Source organism: Drosophila rhopaloa, unplaced genomic scaffold (assembly GCF_018152115.1).
Source record: "Drosophila rhopaloa isolate 14029-0021.01 unplaced genomic scaffold, ASM1815211v1 contig_133, whole genome shotgun sequence".
NCBI classification, from domain to species: Eukaryota; Metazoa; Arthropoda; class Insecta; order Diptera; family Drosophilidae; genus Drosophila; species Drosophila rhopaloa.
Genome location: NW_025335010.1, coordinates 1,407,054 through 1,426,856, shown reverse-complemented (window position 1 = coordinate 1,426,856; position 19,803 = coordinate 1,407,054). Strand labels below are relative to the sequence as shown.

General features: G+C 44.5%; 1 protein-coding gene across 1 annotated transcript; it reads right to left on the bottom strand.

Annotated features, from left to right (window-relative positions):
- Window positions 1–4,682: 4,682 nt before the first annotated feature.
- LOC123037108 lies at window positions 4,683–5,397 on the bottom strand. Its single transcript, XM_044456605.1, has 4 exons — window positions 5,340–5,397; window positions 5,050–5,218; window positions 4,926–4,991; window positions 4,683–4,873 (listed from the first exon to the last, which is right to left on the bottom strand). The coding sequence occupies exons 1-4, from the start codon at window positions 5,395–5,397 to the stop codon at window positions 4,861–4,863; spliced, it is 306 nt and encodes a 101-aa protein (XP_044312540.1). The 3' UTR covers window positions 4,683–4,860.
- Between the last annotated feature and the right edge of the window lie 14,406 nt (window positions 5,398–19,803).

Here is a 19,803-nt window from a genome sequence, read left to right as displayed (position 1 = left end):
TCTTTTGATAGCGAGGACGAGCGAAACTCGGTGGAGGATTTCCTGTTTCGGCTCGAGTTCCTGCAGCGGCAGTACCAGTGCCCTTGGCAGGAAGTGCTCCGCCATTTCCATGTGCTGCTAACAGGACGGGCACGCGAGTGGTATTGGGTCCACGTGCGTCACTGCAGGGTGGAGAGATGGCCACAGCTGCGCGCCGCGCTGATGGACAGGTTCCGAGGCCACCAGACGGAGCACGACCGGATGCATCAGCTTCTGCAGAGGGAGCAGCAGCCGGGAGAAGCCGAGGAGGCTTCTCGCCTAAAAAAACCACTGTTAGAGCGACAGATGGTAAAAATAATTAAAGGGTATCGCAAGATTCGTTTACGCAATGGATGTGATGACTGTGGACGAGTTGAGGGAAGAGTGCAGCGAGGTGGAGCGTAATTTTGGACGACGAGGACGCGCGGCCTATGCGCACCCGATGCGTTATCCTCCGGCAGAGAAGGCCAGGGTTAGCGAGGCAGCTGGTCCAGATACTGCAGAGGATTCTCAGTGGCAAGTGGAGGCGTTACAAGCGAAGGCCCGAAATCCGTTCCGAGCGGGCTGCTGGAATTGCGGAGCCGTAGACCACGGGTTCCGTGACTGTGCGGCAACAGAACGGCGCTTGTTCTGCTACCGATGCGGAAGGCCAGACACCGTGTCTCCGATATGTCCGGGTTGCGCGGAAAACGGTCGGCTGGGCGATCCGAGGGCGGGAAGGATGCGTCCAGACAAGAGTCCCGCGAAGAAGTAATTGATCTAGGACTAAAAAAAGGTTCAGTATGTACGAGTAGTAATAAGAACAATTTAAAATACTTACCTTATGAGGAAAGGATGCGCAGGTACTTGGAGGCCAGGAATCGGATTTTCTCCAACCATCAATTGAGCGGGTTGGTGTCTCGGAAAGTCCAGAAGGCCAGGGATCGATTCCGGAAGAGACGAGCGAGGAGGCGAGAAGTGGTTGCCGCTGTGAAGCGCAGTGGAACGGGAGACCCTTGACCATTCGCTGAAGTCCGGATCCTGACCCAACAGCTGACTTTATTATTGGACACGGGAGCTAGTGTCAGCCTGCTGGGCAAAGGTGGAAGAGAGCTCGTCGAGGCGATGGATGTGCCAATCCAGAAGTACCTATCCGTGGTCCGAACGGCGTCTGGAGAGGACCGCTCGATTATAGGACGCGTCGAGCTACCTGTGGAGTACAGAGGACAGATAAAGCGGATCCTGTTCTATGTATGTCCATACCTGGAGCAGGAAGCCTATTTCGGAGTGGACTTCTGGCAGGCGTTTGACTTGGCTCCAGCGGTGATAGGCCCCAGCGACCCGGAAAGCGTCAAGGCAGACGAAATCCACGCTAGGGATATGGAGCACTACGCCGAACAGGAAGATGACGACGAGGAGAAACCGGATCCCGAATCTAGGACCTTATCCGAGGCCGACGCACGACAGCTCGCGGAGATCCAGGAGGTGTTTCTCACATTCGAGAAGGATGGTCTGGGAACGACCAATTTGGAAAGGCACACAATCCAGCTAATTGAGGGAGCCAAGTTCTTCAAGGATCGGCCGTATCCCGTGTCTCCAGCCAAGCAGAAGGTAGTCGAGGATGAGGTGGACAAGATGCTGGCGCTCGGAGTCATCGAGGAGAGCATGAGCCCGTGGAGCAACCGGACGACGGTAGTGTCGAGGCCTGGGAAAGATCGGTTCTGCTTAGACGCGCGCAAATTGAACGATTTGACCATTAAAGACTCTTAACCGCTGCCGAGTATCGACGGAATCCTGTCCAGAATCAGAACCAAACATTTTACATTTCCAGCGTGTATTTGAAGTTCGCATTCTGGCAGATCGAGTTGGACCCGAAAAGCAAGGAACTGACGGCCTTTACGGTTCCTGGTCGGCCTCTCTACCAGTTCCGGGTGATGCCCTTCGGACTTCGCAACGCGGCGCAGCGGTTGGTGAGACTCATGGACCGAGTGATCCCAGCTGAGATCCGTTCCAACGTATTTGTTTACCTAGATGATCTGCTGATACTGGCTCCAGATATCCGGACCCATTTCAGGTACCTTCGGAGAGTCGCAGAATGCCTGAAAGCAGCGGGGTTAACGATAGGTATGAGTAAGTCAAAGTTTTGCTTCAAATCATTGACCTACTTGGGCTTTATCGTTGGTGGAGGTCGTCTGCGAATGGATCCAGGACGAATGGCAGCGATCAGGAGGATGCCAGAGCCTAGGACGATGAAGGAGGTGAGAGCGTTTCTTGGGACTGCTGGATGGTACCGCCGGTTCATAAAGAACTTTGCGACGTTGGCCGCCCCGCTCACTGAATCGCTAAAGAAAACTGGAAACTCACAGTTTTCATTGAGTCCAGAGGCTCAGCTTGCGGTAGAAGCTTTGAAGATGGCGTTAACAACTGCACCAGTCCTATTGCATGCGGACTTCAAGAGACGCTTCTTTATCCAGTGCGATGCGTCACACGTCGGAGTCGGCTCGGTGCTTTTCCAGCGAGACGACGACGGACAAGAGCAGCCAATTGCCTTTTTCTCGGCCAAGATGAATAAACATCAGGTAAATTACACCGTGACCGAGAAAGAGTGTCTCGCTGCGCTCATGGCCATTCGAAAGTTCCGGCCATATGTCGAAGGGATGCCATTCACCTGCATCACAGATCATGCCAGCTTGAAGTGGCTCATGTCCATGAAGGATCTGTCGGGACGTTTGGCGAGGTGGTCGCTGCAGCTTCAAGGGTTCCACTTCAACATCGAGCACCGAAAAGGAAGTGAGAACGTTGTGGCAGACACCCTTTCACGGTGTGTGGAGGAGCTCGTAGTGAATCCGACAGATGTCCTCATCTTCAAGAGAGTCTCTTCGGCAAATCTGGACGATGAGGTGGAAGGTTCCGAGTGGAAACTGTGGATCCCACAGAGTCTGACCCACAGCCTAATCGAGCGTGCGCATACGGACCCAACAGCAGCTCATGGCGGAATGGGAAAGACTCTGGAAATCCTCCGACGGCAGTTCTACTGGCCAGGCATGGTTCTCCAAGTCCGCGAGTTTGTGCGTGGATGTGATGTCTCCAAGGAGTCCAAGGCGCCAGGCATTCCAGAAGCTGTATATCGACTTCTTGGGAAAATATCCGAGGTCAAAGAAGGGTCATGCCTGGATTTTTATCGTGGTGGACCATTTCTCCAAATTTGTATTCCTGAAGGCCATGAGGGAAGCTACATCTTCGAACGTCGTCGATTTTCTCATCCACGAGGTATTTTACAAATTTGGCGTCCCGGAGGTAATACACTCAGACAATGGTCGGCAGTTCACGTCGAAGATCTTCCAGGATGCGATGGAGAGTTTCGGTATCTCACACCTAAAGACTCCGGTATACTCCGCACAGAGCAACGCAGCAGAACGAGTAAATCGATGTGTGTGATGTACAGTGTTCGGACATCATATGTTCCTGAACGGCGCCAACTATAGGTTAGCGAGGAAGCTAAAGTCCTTGTGTGACCACGAGATGGCGGGCATGAAGACGGCGGACAAACTCCGAGTTATCCAGGAAAAGGTCCGAAAGAAGCTGGAGACAGCCTATGACCGAAGCCGCAAGCAATATGACCAACGGGCTCGGAACTTCATGGCCAAGCCAGGTCAGGAGGTATACCGCCGTAACTTCGTCCTCAGTGATTTTGGAAAGTCGTTTAATGCCAAGTTCGCCAGGAAATTCCTTAGGGCTCGAGTGGTGAAAGCCGTTGGTAACAATGCCTACGAGTTGGAAGACCTGCAAGGACGCCACCTCGGAGTTTACCACGCCAAAGATATCCGGATGTAATCTGAAAAAAAAGGGTAGCACAAAGTAAAGGAGTGCAAGAAAAACAAAGGCAGTACTTCCCGGCATGCGTGGGCCCCGCGTTGAGCACCGTATGGAACTGCAAGCTGCGTAAATGTCCAGGTTCCACTAGGAAAGGATCCAAATGCTCCCAATGATTTCGTCGAGTGGCTTGAAATCCGATGGCGTCTCTCTAAATCCTTGGGTGGTGTTGCATTTCAAGTTGGAACCGGCCGGGAGTAGATCGAAATCGAGGGCAAAGGCCTATCGATAAAAGTTGGTGGGTGGCAACGCCTACTGAAGTGGCGCTATTTAAACTAGCCTGGTTCGCTCTGGGTATGGCTAGGATGGCCTTGGATTCGTCCAATGACCCACTTTTGGGAGAGGAAAAGGGAACATGGCGTGATGAGCATGACATTGCGTAGGTCAGGGATAGGGTTTAGTTGCTGCCAGACATCGAAGCCTTGTCGACGGGATTTTGATATTTCTTAGCTTAGAATAGGCCAAGAAAAAGTTAGAAAATTAAGTGGAAATTTATTTATTTTAGGTCCACAGGGGACCCTAGTACATAGGGCCCCGGCAGTTTTCTGTGATTTTCTTCGGTTTTTTCACAATTTTCTCGGAGGAAGGGCAGCAGCCCTCGTGATAGTGCTCAGTAGCAACAGCCACCGGCAGCAGCAACAGCCGCCGGCAGCAGCGACAGCCGCAGGCAGCAGCGACAGCCGCAGGCAGCAGCGACAGCCGCAGGCAGCAGCGACAGCCGCAGGCAGCAGCCACAGCCACAGCCATCACCACCAACCTACACCGCCGCAGGCAGTTGCCCTTAACTACAAGAATTCTACATTACCTCGGTGAATTCTTTTTTGGGGACGTAGAACCCGAGCAGCACAACGTCTCGAACACGACGCGACTCCCATACCACGCAGCATCTCCGACGTCACGGTCTGCAGTGGCCAAGGCAGGGCGTAATACCGGTTACCGGACCGCCCTTTTTAAGGATCCCAAGTCGTCCTTCGGCGACCCGCTGCCGGCTTACTCGCCGCGCCTGTGATTAGATTTTAAGATTAATTTTTGTATTTGTAAATTTGTGTACTCGCCTCGTCCGTTTCTGCACGTCTTCGTGATTCCGCGAGCTTGAGTCTGGCCTTGTGCTAACTCGGGGTCTGAAATTGCGAAAGCGGGCTTAGCAGAACTCAATACAATTTATTTATTTATATTTACCTGTCCCTCTTGTGTCCTCTTGGAGCTCCAGCAGGGTAATTAGGAGAGAAAAGAGGTGTTTGATTAATGACAGCTACTTGGCTTAAAATTTTCTGCGGGGCCAAATTTCCGATTTTAAGAAGGCCTTGCAGCTGGTGCAGTCCAGGCCGGGTAGTGGTTTTGCCCTGACCTGTAATGGTATAAAGAGGAGAGGATATACTTAACGTTTATATTTGGCAATCTTATGTATATATTTATAAATAAATGTACTTAGAATGGAGATGAAGATGATGTGGGCCTAAGGCAATTACCAGCGGGGAGATGAACCGGTCGTAGTCTGGCCTGGCAGTGGCTCCGGCCTTGGAACATATTTGTAGTGTGAGACGTCGATAGTAATCGATATTTAATGTTTTGGGGCTGTAGGGACATTGGGGGAACTCCGCCCTGAGGATTCCGGAGCTAGCCGGGGCCGTCCCAGGGAGAACAATATGCAGTTCCATAACAAAAGTATATCCCGACCTAAAACATCGATTTCAATCTGGTGGTTACGAAATTATTGAAAATGTTTCTAAGAAACTACTTGACTACTTATTCAAAAAATTTGCTGAAATGTGGAATAAATGCCATAGAATAAAAGCAAAGGTTATTCAACTAAATTCTGACTGGTTAGCACAATTTGTTTCTATATGCTTAAGTCAATTATGGTTTTTAAAATTTTTTTTTTATTTTATTTATCTTATTGGGTCTATATAGCAGTACAAAAATTTTCAGCTCAATATCCCAACTGGAAGTATTTTTGGCCGCCTCTGCCATACTAGATAGACCAGTGTGCATCGGTGGGTTGTATTAAATCAATTTTCATTTTCATTCAGATCTTTAAATTCACATTTAAATTTCGTTCGCCTCGCGAGTAAACTTTGAATCTTTGTGCAAATAATAATAATAATCAATGATTGTTTTAATTTCGTAATTTTGTTCTGTGTTTTCTTTTCTTGTAACCCCGTCGTTTCTCTTTTGTGCGTTGATCGTCGTAAGTCGTAGTGCTGTTTTTAGTGTTTCTTTTGCATGCACTGTAACTAAATTACGCTCCCGCTCTCTCGCTCTCTTTGTTTTGAAAGCTCTAAGCGTGCAGTTTCTGCGCTCTTGCGGTACTAATAACTGCTCGCTTATAAATTTTAATTCGTTTTCTTGGTACAGTGGTTTCAATAGGTAAAATGAGTAACAATAATTTAGTCAGCTTCTGCAAAAAATGCAGCCTCGTAATCAGGGCTGACCAATCTAAAATGACTTGCTGTTTGTGTGAAAACATGGTGCACACCATGGCCGGTTTTACTGGCCGGACAAGTGATGACCTTTCAAAAGGGCCTAAATTGCAATTCTGTTGTGATGCTTGTGTTGAGGTTGCGAACGAAATGAAATCGTTCATGCGCCAAACTAAAGGCCGCCTGATGGGGCTGATTAGCTTTTTCAGAGTTTCTAGAGATAGTTTTCGCCGAGCTGATGATCTCCTCTCTGCGCTGGATTCGCAGTTTAATAGTCGTAATCTATTAGAAGAGTCCCCTAAGCGCAAAAGGGCAGCTGGTGGGAAGCAGAAAAAGGGGAACACCCCGCAACCGAAAGCAAAAGAACAACAGAGCATTCCGGCGGATCAGACGCTGACTGCAGCCAATCCTCAAATGTTGCTAGGATCAGCAGCTAAAAAAGATTCATTATCCGAACAATGCGTCACAGAATGCATGTAACCAGGGACTTCTAAGAATTCCGATTTTTCCGTAGTGGTTTCACAATTAGTGGATCCACCTATCTCTCAAAATGTAGCTTCACCACCACAAAGGACTTCTGAGTCCGGACAACCGGCTCAAGTTGGTTTTGGAGAAACAATTTCTGCTTCACCAAAATCCCTTTCAGTGGTTCCACTAAAGAAACAAATTTTCGTTTCTTGACTTTCCCCTGATCAAACATCTTTTGATGTATTGTCTATTTCAAAAAACTAACTTCTAACCCCCTTCTTTCCTATCAGAATGCAAGATGCTTAAGCCTGCAGCAGAGGACAAAGAGGCACAACGAGGAGCCAAAAATCGACGTGGGAAGAATGGTTGTCGTCGACGAGAACAACCTTCCACGCCAGCAGTGAAGGATCGGGCGAGTGGTAGCGGTCCACGCCGGCGCCAATGAGAAGGTTCGGGTGGTGGACGTGCGGGCGCAGGAAGATGTATACCGGCGAGCTGTCCATCGGCTGGCCCCTTGCCTGTGTTTGCTGAAGGATGTTGTTCCTTCAGGGGGGGCGGTATTTGCGCATTTGGCGCGTTAATTTAAATTTTCTAGTTGTAAAACAAGAACGGGAGGCTCCAATAAAGCTTTTATTTGCTCTTGGGAATTCGCCCCGTCTATCGCCAATAGCTAGGCATAGGTCTAAGAGAAGTAATGAGAAATTAAAAGGTCACTGTTAAATCGAAGCTGATTATCACCGCACTCCCTTTCGTCGTCACTATTTCGATGAGTAAATCACTATTACAAATCAAGTTCGCGTTTCTTTTTTGGTTAATACAAAACAGTGTTAAATTTTCAATAATTCTCATAGAATATACATCACTAAAGTAGTATAAATATATTAAATCCATTTTCCGAATGTCGTAAAACCTGTGTGTTCCCCATCGGACGTTTATATCCTATAGCTCCCATAGGAACAATCGGATATACCTCGCAAAAATTGAAGATATTTCGCGCAGTGTAAGGGCTATTGACATAAATCTTTCCAAATCTTTTTTTTATGCATACCTTGATCAGGGTAAAAGCGCGTGCCGATCGAACCTATAGCTCCCATATGACCAATAGGGTGGTCAAAAACTGATTTTTTCAGGATTTTTCGCGCAGTATATAAGCTATTGACATGAATCATTCCAAATCTTTTTTTTTTATGCTTACCTTTATCAGGGTAAAAGTACCGATCAGACGTCTATATCCTATAGCTCCCATAGGAACAATAGGGGGAAATCGGTTAAAATCTGATGTTTTTCAGGATATTTCGTGCAGTATAATGACATGAATCTTTCAAAATAGTATTTTTTTATGCATACCTTTATCAGGGCTTGATACGGGCTTGCCGATCTGGACGTCTATATCTTAAAGATTCATTAGAAAAAAAATGTTAAAAGCTCCTATTTTTCTTGTTTGATATTTCGGCGATTCGATTTTCACAATCCTCCCTTGAACTCAATTTTTGTCCATCAAAAAATTTTGCATGGCCAAAAACAGATGGTAATCGCTTGGGGCAATGTCCGAACTATAAGGTGGATGCATTAATAATATTCCCGTCCTTAGTTGATATAAGCATGTCCGGCTGTCCGTCTGTCTGTCTGTTTTTACCAGAACTAGTCTCTCAGTTTTAAAGATATAGAATTGAAACTTTGCACACACCCTTCGTTCCTTTGCACGCAGTATATAAGTCGGAACGGCCGGGTTCGCCGACTACATCCTATAGCCGCCATATAACTGATTGATCGGAAATGCCAAAACTTTGGTGTTTGTAAAGTAAGGAAATTGGGATCTTTATGGGTTTTATTTTTGACTAATAAATCCGACCTACCAAATTTCATAAGGATCGGCCGACTATATAATACAGCTGCCATATAACTAAACGATTGGAATTGCCATAACTTTGGTGTTTTTAATGTTAGGAATCTTGGGGTTTTTTATGAGTATTAAGAATGCATCATATGAATAATTTTGGAGAATATAATTTACAGAATAATCTGTAAGAGTATATCAACTTTGACTCTGCCTGAAGTTAGCTTTCTTTTCTTGTTGTATATATAATTACACAAAATTTTATTTGTTATATCCTTGCAGAGGGTATTATAAATTTGGTCAGAAGTTTGTACCGCAGTGAAGGAGACGTTTCCAACCCCATAAAGTATATATATTCATGATCGGGATCAATAGGGGAGTCGATATAGCCATGTCCGTCTGTCCGTCTGTTTCAATACCGTTTAAAAGTTAGCGATCTGTTGCGGTGAACTACATGAATGGTTCCGTGAAAGTAGATGGAGTTACTTACAGCGATCAAATGGTGGAACAGAAGGAAGAGAGGGTAAAATTAACAACAACCATGGAAAAATAGGTAACCATTAACAGTACCAAAGTGGACCTGAACTTAGAGACCCTTCACTTCGAAAATATAAGACACATCAATAACGTAAAATTTTTGCCATATATGGAATATTGTTATTATTTTCTGCTCTGGAAATACCACATATGTGGCCATCGCTACATTCTCCATGGAAGGTGTTACTGTACTGGTACCACCGCCTAAACCTTGCCATGCTAACTCGTATCTGGATGATGACCGGCAACTTTTGACTGCCAAAAGAGAAGGATTTTTTATTTGAGATTTACAAATTAACAAGAAACTTAAAAACTACCACGGGAAATACCACAATTAGAACAAATAAATAACTCAGGCGGGTTCTGCTGGAAACCAAAGCCATTCGATGTGTCTATGCCAGGCTAATCGCCTGTTGAGGTGGACGCCGAGGTACGTTTACTTTGTTGACTTGGAGGATCTGGGTACCGTTCAAAGAAAGCGGAGGGCATGCTTGTTTATTAAGAGTAAACGTAAAGTGTTTACAATTCAGCTCATTTAGTTTGATAAAGCTAGATGATCAGTTGGCTTGTTGCTCAGATTGGACATTGTTCGTATCACGTTCGTAGGGATGTTAGCAGTATATAGGACAAATGGGGTAGGGCCAAGTGCGCTTTCTTGTGAAACTCCAGCTTCATCTCACCTAAAAAACCCTTCGTCGTTTACTGCGAGGATGCCAAGGTCGTTTAAGTGTAGCTTCATGCATTCGGTGTATCTACGTCAGGTTAATCGCCTGTCGAGGTGGATGCCGAGGTAGCCACCATGCTCTGATGTGGCGTTGTGTCTGTTAGAATCTCGTTCGTAGGGATATTCGTAGTATATAGGACAAACAGGGTAGGGTCAAGTGCGCTTCATTGAGAACTCCAGCTTCAATCATGTATTCGTCCGATGTTGTTGTTCTGCATCTCACTGAAAATACTTTATTGAAGAGATAAGACTCGGGGATCCACAAGGGGTGTAGATCGGTAAATGCATTTTGATTTTTTGCATGAGACCAGACTCTGTCGAAGGCTTGTGGAATATAGCGCTACAATATTCTGTCAATCAAACAATTTCTGATGTTATTCTGTTAACTTGCACGATGGTTCAATGATTTCTTCGGAAGCCAAACTGGTGTGCCAAGATAACATTGTTTGCTTCAAGAAATGGTATAATCCGCGTTAGAAGAAATTTTTCAAATATTTTAAACAAACAAGACAGTAGGTTTGGCTTATTGGTCTGCACGATGACGGAATTGTGTGGACTTTTCTGGGCTTCGGTATCATTATGATGATAGATTGGTTACACTTTGGGAAGTTGCCGAGATTAATAATCAATTGAAGAGTTTACAAACGGAGGTCCATAGCACAGTTTGGAAGTTCGATTTGCATTTTTGGGGTTGGTAAGTCACCACTGGGAGCCTTTTGTGGTTTTAGTTCCGTAATGACTTTTTTGATTTCGATCGGGCGAAACGAGGTTGGGAAAGATGTAGTTTCGGGCTGAATTGGTGGCAGGGCAAAAGAATTTTTAGCATGATTTGTCTGGAAAATACTTTGAAGATGTGAAGCAAGTGTTTCAGCTCTTTCTCCGTCGCTTCGGGCCCAGCATCCTAAAGAGCTTCTTATCGGGGTAATCGTTTCGATTGGAGCGCTCAAATTTGGGTGAGCGCTCCGTAGGGGATTCTTTTTACTGGTTGGCGAGATTATTCGGTGTATTCTACATCGAGTATGTCTAATTTTTTTATTTAAGGCAGTTAGTTCTGTGCGACGTCAATTCGATTATTTGAGGGCTTTGAGCAAGTGTTATTAGCACAGGCGAGCGGATAGTTCTGAAAGCGCTTTGGCACTTATTAGATTGCGGATATGTTTTTCACCGCAAAATCAATAATATCAAGGAACTATCGGGGGTCTGCTGGCCAGTATGTGGGACATCTGGGCGAAACATAGTCCAATTTGTTTCTTAAGTTGATAATTGCATTGTACAATTGACTTCCTTTGGAAGTCACAAGACGTGATCCCCATTGCCTATGCTTGGCATTGTAGTCTCCTGCGACTAGGTAAAGCGAGGCGGGCAGTAGACAGCAGTAATTGAAAGGATTCGGTTACTTGTCACAGTATGTCACAGCTGTCACTTGTCGCATGCGATTCTCTAGCTCTTTGTAGACAACACAGCCCATATAGTTCTCCGTATAATTTCTTCAGCAGTTTCCACATTTTTGCATAATCTGTTCTTTGTTGGCAGAGCAGTGTACAGAATTGTGGGCATGCTACGCAGACCGCCCGAAGTGTGCAGTATGTCCTCGTGTGTTTATACTCCATTACCATTACGTTTATGCGGCTCCTCCACTGTTATTATACGGTGCAATAAATATTGCAGGTTGTAGATCGGGTGCTTTTTGTTTTGCTTGAGAATGTTAATAACATTCTTGACGGTAGAACTTTTCTATCAGGGCATTTCTAATTTCTGTGCTGGCAACGTCAGTTAATAAGTGTAATAATTTTTCTTGCCTTGTCTAGGTATTTCGGCAAGGCTTTGAAGGGTTCTTCATATTTTGTTTGCACCTTTGTTTCATGAATATTCCTTTTAGTGAGCGGAACAACATGGAAGTTGGAATTCCTGATCAGTGAACAAAATTTGTTGAGCAGGCAGGGAGGCTTTGAGGAGGGGCTTGGGTTTCTATAAAGTATCTTGCGCAGGTTTGTTTTCCCCAGCCTACGCCAAGAGACCAAATCTGTTGTTATTGGATTTTCTGGTTCTTCATTGATTTTTTGGACGAGATTTATGTTTTTTTTGTTGCCCGCTGGATTATTTTGTGGGCTAATCTTACGCTTGATATGAATGTAGCCTACCAAAAATAGTATTTCAGAAGGCAGAGACTCCCATTAAACCCATTACATACTGAATACAATTAACAAAAACCACGTTATGACCGATGTACACAATACCAACTAGGGATGGCATAAATATTGTAAAATCAATGAAAAAATCTCAAGCCACAATGGTATACCTAAGAAAATAATTTGTGGCCAAGGGGCTGAGTAAGCATCAAGTTAATTTAAGGATTTTTGCAAACAGTATGGAAATGAGTTGACGCTTTTTCAGCAATCGTCTAGTAACTCAACGGTAGAAAGATTACATTCTACACTTAAAGAAATTTACAGAATAGTTATGAAGATTAGAAAGGTTTAACAATTGGAATGTGACCATGGGGAAATTTTGGACGAGGTCTTTCTTAAGTATAACGATTATATTCATGAAGCTACTAAATTAAAACCATTTGTACTCTCGGAAAGAACGCACATTTTTGAGAGAGAAATGACCTTCGATGCGGAACAAGAATACTTGAAAAAGCTTTGGGTATCGAGAGAAGATTTATAAAAAAGTTAAAGAGCAGCTAGATAAGGCAAAATAAAATAGAACGGTCAAATGAGGGGGAGTTGCAGGAAGGAGACGTAGTTTTTAGAAAGGGAAAAAGAAGGAATAACGCGTAGGCTTACAACACAGATAATCGAACAAGACATGGGCGTTACGTGTAGGACAAAGAGGAAGCAAAAATACACAAGTCCAATAACTAATTACATAAAACTATAGGTGCTTTTCGACCCACGGACAGACTTTGGATTTTCGAAGATTAGAAAGAGGAGAAGCAATCGCAAAGTTGAAATTATTAAGAGCGAGAGTCATTGTAGGGTCAATGGTATTTAATCATATCATTAATCTTAAGGATTATGAGTGTCAGGACACGTTTTACGTGTAGAGAACAAAATAAACGTGCATAGAAATGACACAATGTTTCTTACGGAGGAAGCAGTAGAAGAAACTTTTGTCAAGAGACTCTAAGCAGATTCACAATATAACAAAGCACATAAATAGAGAGCAAGATGATTTTTATTCATAAAAATTTATATGAATAATGTATTTAAAGAATTTACTCAAGATAACGAAATTCGCATGCTGAATATTTAAATAACATAGCAGTCACTTTTACTAGCAAACTTTCAAATTATTCCGAAATTTATTTTATTAGAAATATGAGTAAATGGAATTGAGAAATTCGTAACCGACCAAAATCTTGAAATGATATCTACCGAACATATAAATGAGCTTTTAACAATGCAGACAAAGATTAATGATTTAATATAATAATATTTCGTATAAGATTTCCGGTGTTTGAATCAACTGAATGCCGTGACGGTACCCATAAATAAAAAAATTGTATTTATTATTCGTAATTTTGTAGCGATATGCACTAATAAAATACGTTTATTCAATAAGCACTGTAATATGATAGATTTTGAGAAATGTTTATCTGAGAGACCAAAGAAGTATGTCTACTCAAAATATTGAAAAACGTATCCCCTACATTTCGCAGGACCGCCACATATTTATTTTAAACGCAAAGAATACGACGATTAACAACACCTGCGGACAATTTATGGATCTGTTGCTGTGGACTACATGTATGGTTCCGTGAAAGTAGATGGAGTGACTTACAGCGATCAAATGGTGGAACAGAAGGAAGAGAGGGTAAAATTAACAACAACCATGGCAAAATAGGTAACCATTAACAGTACCAAAGTGGACCTGAACCTAGAGACACATTGAAAATATAAGACACATCAAGAATGTTATTGGTATTCAAAGAAATCAAGAACGTCAACTTTTTGCAATATATGGAATATTGTTATTATTTTCTGCTCTGGAAATACCACATATGTGGCCATCGCTACATTCTCCATGGAAGGTGTTACTGTACCGGTACCACCGCCTAAACCTTACCATGCTAACTCGTATCTGGATGATGACCGGCAACTTTTGACTGCCAAAAGAGAAGGTTTATTTATTTGAGATTAACAATTTAAGAAGAAACTTAAAAACTACCACGAGAAATACCACAATTAGAGCAAATAGATAACTGAGGCGGGTTCTGCTGGAAACCAACGCCATTCGATGTGCCAGGCTAATCGCCTGTTGAGGTGAAAGCCGAGGTACGTTTACTTCGTTGGCTTGGGGGATCTGCGTACCGTTCAAAGAAATCGGAGGCCATAATTGTCTATTAAGAGTAAACGTAAAGTGTTTACACTTCAGCTCGTTTAGTTTGATAAAGCTAGATGATCAGTTGGCTTGTTGCTGAGATTGGACGTTGTTCGTATCTCGTTCGTAGGGATGTTAGCAGTACAAAGGTTAAATGGGGTAGGCCCAAGTGCGCTTCCTTGTGAAACTCCAGCTTTATCTCACTGAAAATACTCTTCGTCGTTTACTGCGAGGATGCCAAGGTCTCTGTGGATTTTATCGTTGTAAACATACCAAGCTACCCCAATGATAGTTCTCAAGATTTTTGATTGTGCTGTATGATCTTTATGTTGCTGCTGCTCGCGCTGGGAGGCATATGTCCACATGGGTCTAAGAGTTAAGTTGTAGAGCAGGATCTTGTAGTTCAGGGATAGAGGTGATCGAGCGTTTAAAATCGAGTGGTGTCCGCTGGTTTTAAGTTAAAAGGGGGTATATACCTTTTTTGTCGAAAAAAATAGGAAAGTTTGGATTTTTTGTTATGTATTTAACTATTGTTTTTATTAAATAAATGATTTTATTTCCTAAAAGTTTAGATTGTTGACAATGTTTATGCAAAAATTTTTGAAAAAATATTTAATATTTTTTAAGGTGTGGCTGTTTTCCTTAAACGCCTTTTTTAAGAGCCTTGCGGTGATAATTCCTCAGGACGAACGGGTCAACCGAAACCGAAAAAATAAAAATATTTCATTAGTTTAAAGTACTGTACTTTAACGAACGTTTTTAAAATTTTTTTTTTGTGCATACGGGAACGCTTAATAAAAAATTACGTTTCTGGACGCTAAAATTCTTACAAAACTATCTATTTCGGCGAAATAAAAATTTGTACATGAAAAAACGATCGTTCAAGTACAAATAAAATTCATTACGAACTGTTCGCGCACTTTGCGTGCTTTAAAATTTGTTGAATAGTGTAAGGCGGGAGCGGGAGCGCAATAAAGATCTAATCGCTCTCGCGAATTCGCCCCGTCTCTCGCCCCCTTCGTTAAGTTAGGCTTAAGCATTTTTATATTGAAATTAAAAGCCAGTGTTAAATCGAATCTGATCATCACCACACTCCTTTTCGTCGTCGCTAATATTCTCAAATAAAAATTCGTCGCTTCTCCAATCAAGTCGCGTTTCAATTAATACAAAATAGTATTAATTTTTCATGGTGACCCCGACGTGATATTTCTTGTCTTAATAGACCGATATTTCTTGTCTCAGTAGACTAAATGACGCGTAACATTACGCCGACTTTGTTCCTGTCGCAGGATAAACCCTTCCTTTATAGGCGTTTTCCGTTAATCAGGGTGTTTGTTTGTTTTGTTTTCTCAACGTTATAGCTTTTTCGATTTCTCTTATCGTTTCAACTCAGTTTTCATAGCTTTTTGTGTACCATATATATTATTTCCTTTCATAATCTTGTAGTAACACATATACATAACCATTTTCTTCAATTTTTGTTGCTCAAACACACGTCCTCTCTCTTAATCTGAAGTCTCGAGCGTTGCTCGATTCTGGTTCACAAGTAAATTTTGTGACCGACGAGCTCGCTCAGAGACTTCAGATTAAGAGAGAGGACGTGTGTTTGAGCTTGCGGGGCATTGGTGGAACTAATGCTCAAGCAACCAAGAAAATACACACGATAGTCAAGTCGCGAGTGGGTAGCAGTCAATTGTCGTCCGAATTTTACATACTAAAAAATATTTCTGGTTATCATCCGGATCAAACGGTGAACACCAGCGGCTGGAGGGTGCCTGAAAATATTCAATTGGCAGATCCATTCTTCTTCAAGCCCCAAAAAATAGACATGCTTATAGGCGCAGACTCGTTCTTTGAACTATTGTCAGTCGGCCAGATAAAGCAAGGGCCTGAGTTTCCCATTTTGCAGAAAACAGTTCTCGGCTGGATAGTGTCAGGGAGATGTGCCTCAGAAAAAACAAGAAATGCTGAAAAGTTGGTACATCTCAGCTGCCAGGAGGAAGTGTTGGAGTCAATAGACACAACCCTGCAGAAATTTTGGTCTGTGGAGGACTTGCCGCCCAAGGCCAAGGTCCATACTCCTGAGCAGCAACTTTGTGAGCAACACTTTGAGAAAAATACTCAAAGATTGTCGTCCGGAAGATTTTCGGTTCGTTTGCCGTTCAAATCTGACCCGAACACTCTTGGTTCATCATATGAAGTTGCGAAACGTAGATTTTTGTCGCTTGAAAGAAGATTATCCAAAGATCCTTCTTTAAAAAAGATGTATCTGGAATTCATGGAAGAATATGAAGCCATGGGCCACATGTCTTCCACTGACAATAAAATTCCAGACAGTTCGCACTATTTCATTCCGCACCAATGCGTACTGCGACCTCAAAGCACCTCGACAAAGTTGAGAGTGGTATTCGACGCCTCGAGCCGTACATCGACGCAGGTCGCGTTGAATGACATCTTGATGGTTGGCCCCACCATTCAAGAGGAGCTGTATTCGACCCTTCTTCGGTTCAGACTGCACAAGTTTGCGCTTGCAGCAGACGTAAAAAAGATGTATCGTCAAGTAGTGGTTGACGAAGCTGACCGAAACTTTCAGCTCATAGTGTGGAGACGAGATCCATCTGAGTCTCTAAAAATCTTCAAGCTGAACACCGTGACTTATGGAACTTCGCCAGCACCCTATCTGGCGATTCGGTGTTTAATGCGGCTTGGAGAGATCGCGCAGGATTCGTGTCCAAAAGCCGCTAAGGTCATTCAGAATGACTTTTATGTTGACGATTTGTTGACTGGCGCCAGATGCGTTGAGGACCTGCTAAGCCTTCGAGACGAAGTTTCTCAGGTATTGCAAGAGGCAGGATTTGAATTGGCAAAGTGGTTTTCTAACTGCCCAGAGTTGTCCGCATCTGAAAGCGCTGTCATGCCGCTAACGGCAGACTCAGACGTAACTAAAACCCTTGGCGTGGTTTGGTTGCCGGGTAAAGATTACTTTCAATTTCGGTTGGATGACTCTTTCCTGGATCTTCGTGCGACAAAACGAAACATACTGTCGGTGACTGCCCGACTTTTCGATCCGCTTGGCCTATTGTGTCCTCTAGTGACTAGGGCAAAAATGTTGTTGCAGGAACTGTGGCTTCGAAAGTTAGACTGGGACGAGTCGCTGCCGATGCAACTGCAGACATCTTGGGAAGCCTTTAAGAGAACGCTATTGCAGCTGCCCAAGATCAAGGTATCGCGATTCGTTCATACAGACGCCAAAGTCCCGGCAGAAATACATGGTTTCGCTGACGCTTCCATGCGAGCATATGGAGCGTGCATCTACGTTCGCACTAGTACCGCTGAAGGTTTAAAAGTATCTTTATTGACAGCAAAATCCAAAGTAGCTCCCCTCAAGACGAAAACTTTGCCTCGCCTTGAGTTGTGCGCAGCTCACCTTCTTGCGGATCTTTATAATCGTGTAAGACCATTGCTCAATTTTCCGATTACAAAAGTGTTCCTCTGGACGGATTCGGAGATCACTTTGCATTGGATCAAAACGCATCCTTCGTCGTTGTCAGTTTTTGTCTCAAACCGAGTGGCAGAGATTCAAGAGTGGTCGGAAAAAGCAATCTGGAGACATGTCCCCACGAAAGTAAACCCAGCGGACATTGTGTCACGGGGATGTGACGTTGAGGAACTTACAGCTTCCATTTGGTTCGCTGGGCCGTCGTTTTTGCTCGATGCAGAAAAAGATTGGCCTGTAAATCGACACTTCGAAGTACCTGCTGATGTCGTGTCGATGGAATTACGCAAATCAGCATTGGCGCTTGTGGTAATTCCAGAGCCCAATTATGTGCTTCAGAAAATAGAATCCTTTTCGTCGCACATAAGGCTTCTAAGGGTTTTCGTGTGGGTCTTACGGTTTATTCAAAGGTGTAAAAAAGTGTCGCAGCCCTTTGAAAAAAGTATAACACCAAGAGAACTGAATTTTGCGTTCGAGAAAATAGTGGAAGTGATCCAATCTCACGAGTTCAGTGACGACATGGGTAAAATTCGAAAAAATAAACCGGTAGCAACGAATATACAAAAACTAAGCCCTTTTCTTCAGGAGAAAAAATTAGATTGGTGTTCCTCGACATTGCTGCGAGTTGGGGGTCGGTTATTGAATGCTCCTATCCCGTACGAAGCCAAATTCCCGTTGTTGTTGTCGAAAGGCTCACAGTTTGTTAAAACGTACGTGTCCTACCTGCACGTTACAAATTGTCATGCTGGCCCTCGAGCTCTTGTAAGTCTGTTGCGAGAAAAGATATGGTTGGTTAATGCGCAGGAAGTTTGCCGCAGAACAGTTCGTTCTTGCATTCGTTGCTTTCGGTGCAAGCCGCAACTCTTGACGCAAATCATGGGGAACTTGCCATCAGACAGACTTCGAGCTCTCCGCCCTTTTAATATCTGTGGTGTTGATTTTTGTGGCCCATTTAACACAACGTATCGTATCCGTGGCAAGCCACCGTACAAATCATACGTGGCATTGTTTGTATGTTTTGCGTCCAAAGCGGTCCACTTAGAGTTAGTGTCTGACCTCACCACTGATGCGTTTTTGTTGGCATTCCAAAGGTTCGTGAGTCGACGCGGGATTCCGGAGAAGGTGTGGTGCGACAACGCGACGAACTTCGTCGGAGCCGATCGCCACATGAGAGAGTTCCGGGCCCGTCTGGAGGAGCAGGGGGCGGTATCGCAACATTCGCGTTAAGAAAAGGATGCGAGTTTGCGTTCATACCGCCCAGAGCACCTCACTTCGGCGGACTATGGGAGGCAGGTGTGAAGTCTGCAAAGCACCTGTTCCTTCGGACGGTCGGCGAAGACATCCTGACCGCGGAGGAGCTCGGAACTCTCCTCACCAGCGTGGAGGCCGTGCTCAACTCCAGGCCCCTCGGAGCGATCAGCACGGACCCCAACGACGGCGAAGCCCTAAGCCCAGGCCATCTCCTGATCGGCGGGTCCCTCCTAGCTCCACCCTCAGCAGCGCTCCCGGACCAAGTCAGCCCAACCTGCTTACGACGATGGCGCAGTGTCTCGTCTCTCAGGCACAGGTTTTGGCAGCGTTGGTCCCGGGAGTACGTCTCGAGCCTCCAGGCAAAAAACAAGTGGCACCAGGAGGTCCAAAACGTCGACGTGGGAGCTCTCGTCGTCGTCGCCGAGGACAACCTTCCGCCGCAGCAGTGGATGACCGGGCGGATCGTGGCGGTGCACGTCGGCGCTGACGGCAAGGTCCGAGTGGCGGACGTGAAGACGAAGGATGGGACGTATCGGCGAGCGGTGCATAGGCTGGCGGTGCTTCCTGTGGCATGCTGAAGACGGCGGTCCTTCAGAGGGGGCGGTGTTCGCGCACTTTGCGTGCTTTAAAATTTGTTGAATAGTGTAAGGCGGGAGCGGGAGCGCAATAAAGATCTAATCGCTCTCGCGAATTCGCCCCGTCTCTCGCCCCCTTCGTTAAGTTAGGCTTAAGCATTTTTATATTGAAATTAAAAGCCAGTGTTAAATCGAATCTGGACATCACCACACTCCTTTTCGTCGTCGCTAATATTCTCAAATAAAAATTCGTCGCTTCTCCAATCAAGTCGCGTTTCAATTAATACAAAATAGTATTA

Bases quoted from the DNA above. Each gene is read 5' to 3' on its own strand.
- LOC123037108 (XM_044456605.1), bottom strand. From the start codon at position 5,397: ATGTTCCAAGGCCGGAGCCACTGCCAGGCCAGACTACGACCGGTTCAT. The intron at 5,219-5,339 runs GTAATTGCCTTA...ATACCATTACAG, and splicing joins ACCGGTTCATCTCCCCGCTG to GTCAGGGCAAAACCACTACC. The intron at 4,992-5,049 runs GTAAATATAAAT...TCGCAATTTCAG, and splicing joins AGAGGACACAAGAGGGACAG to ACCCCGAGTTAGCACAAGGC.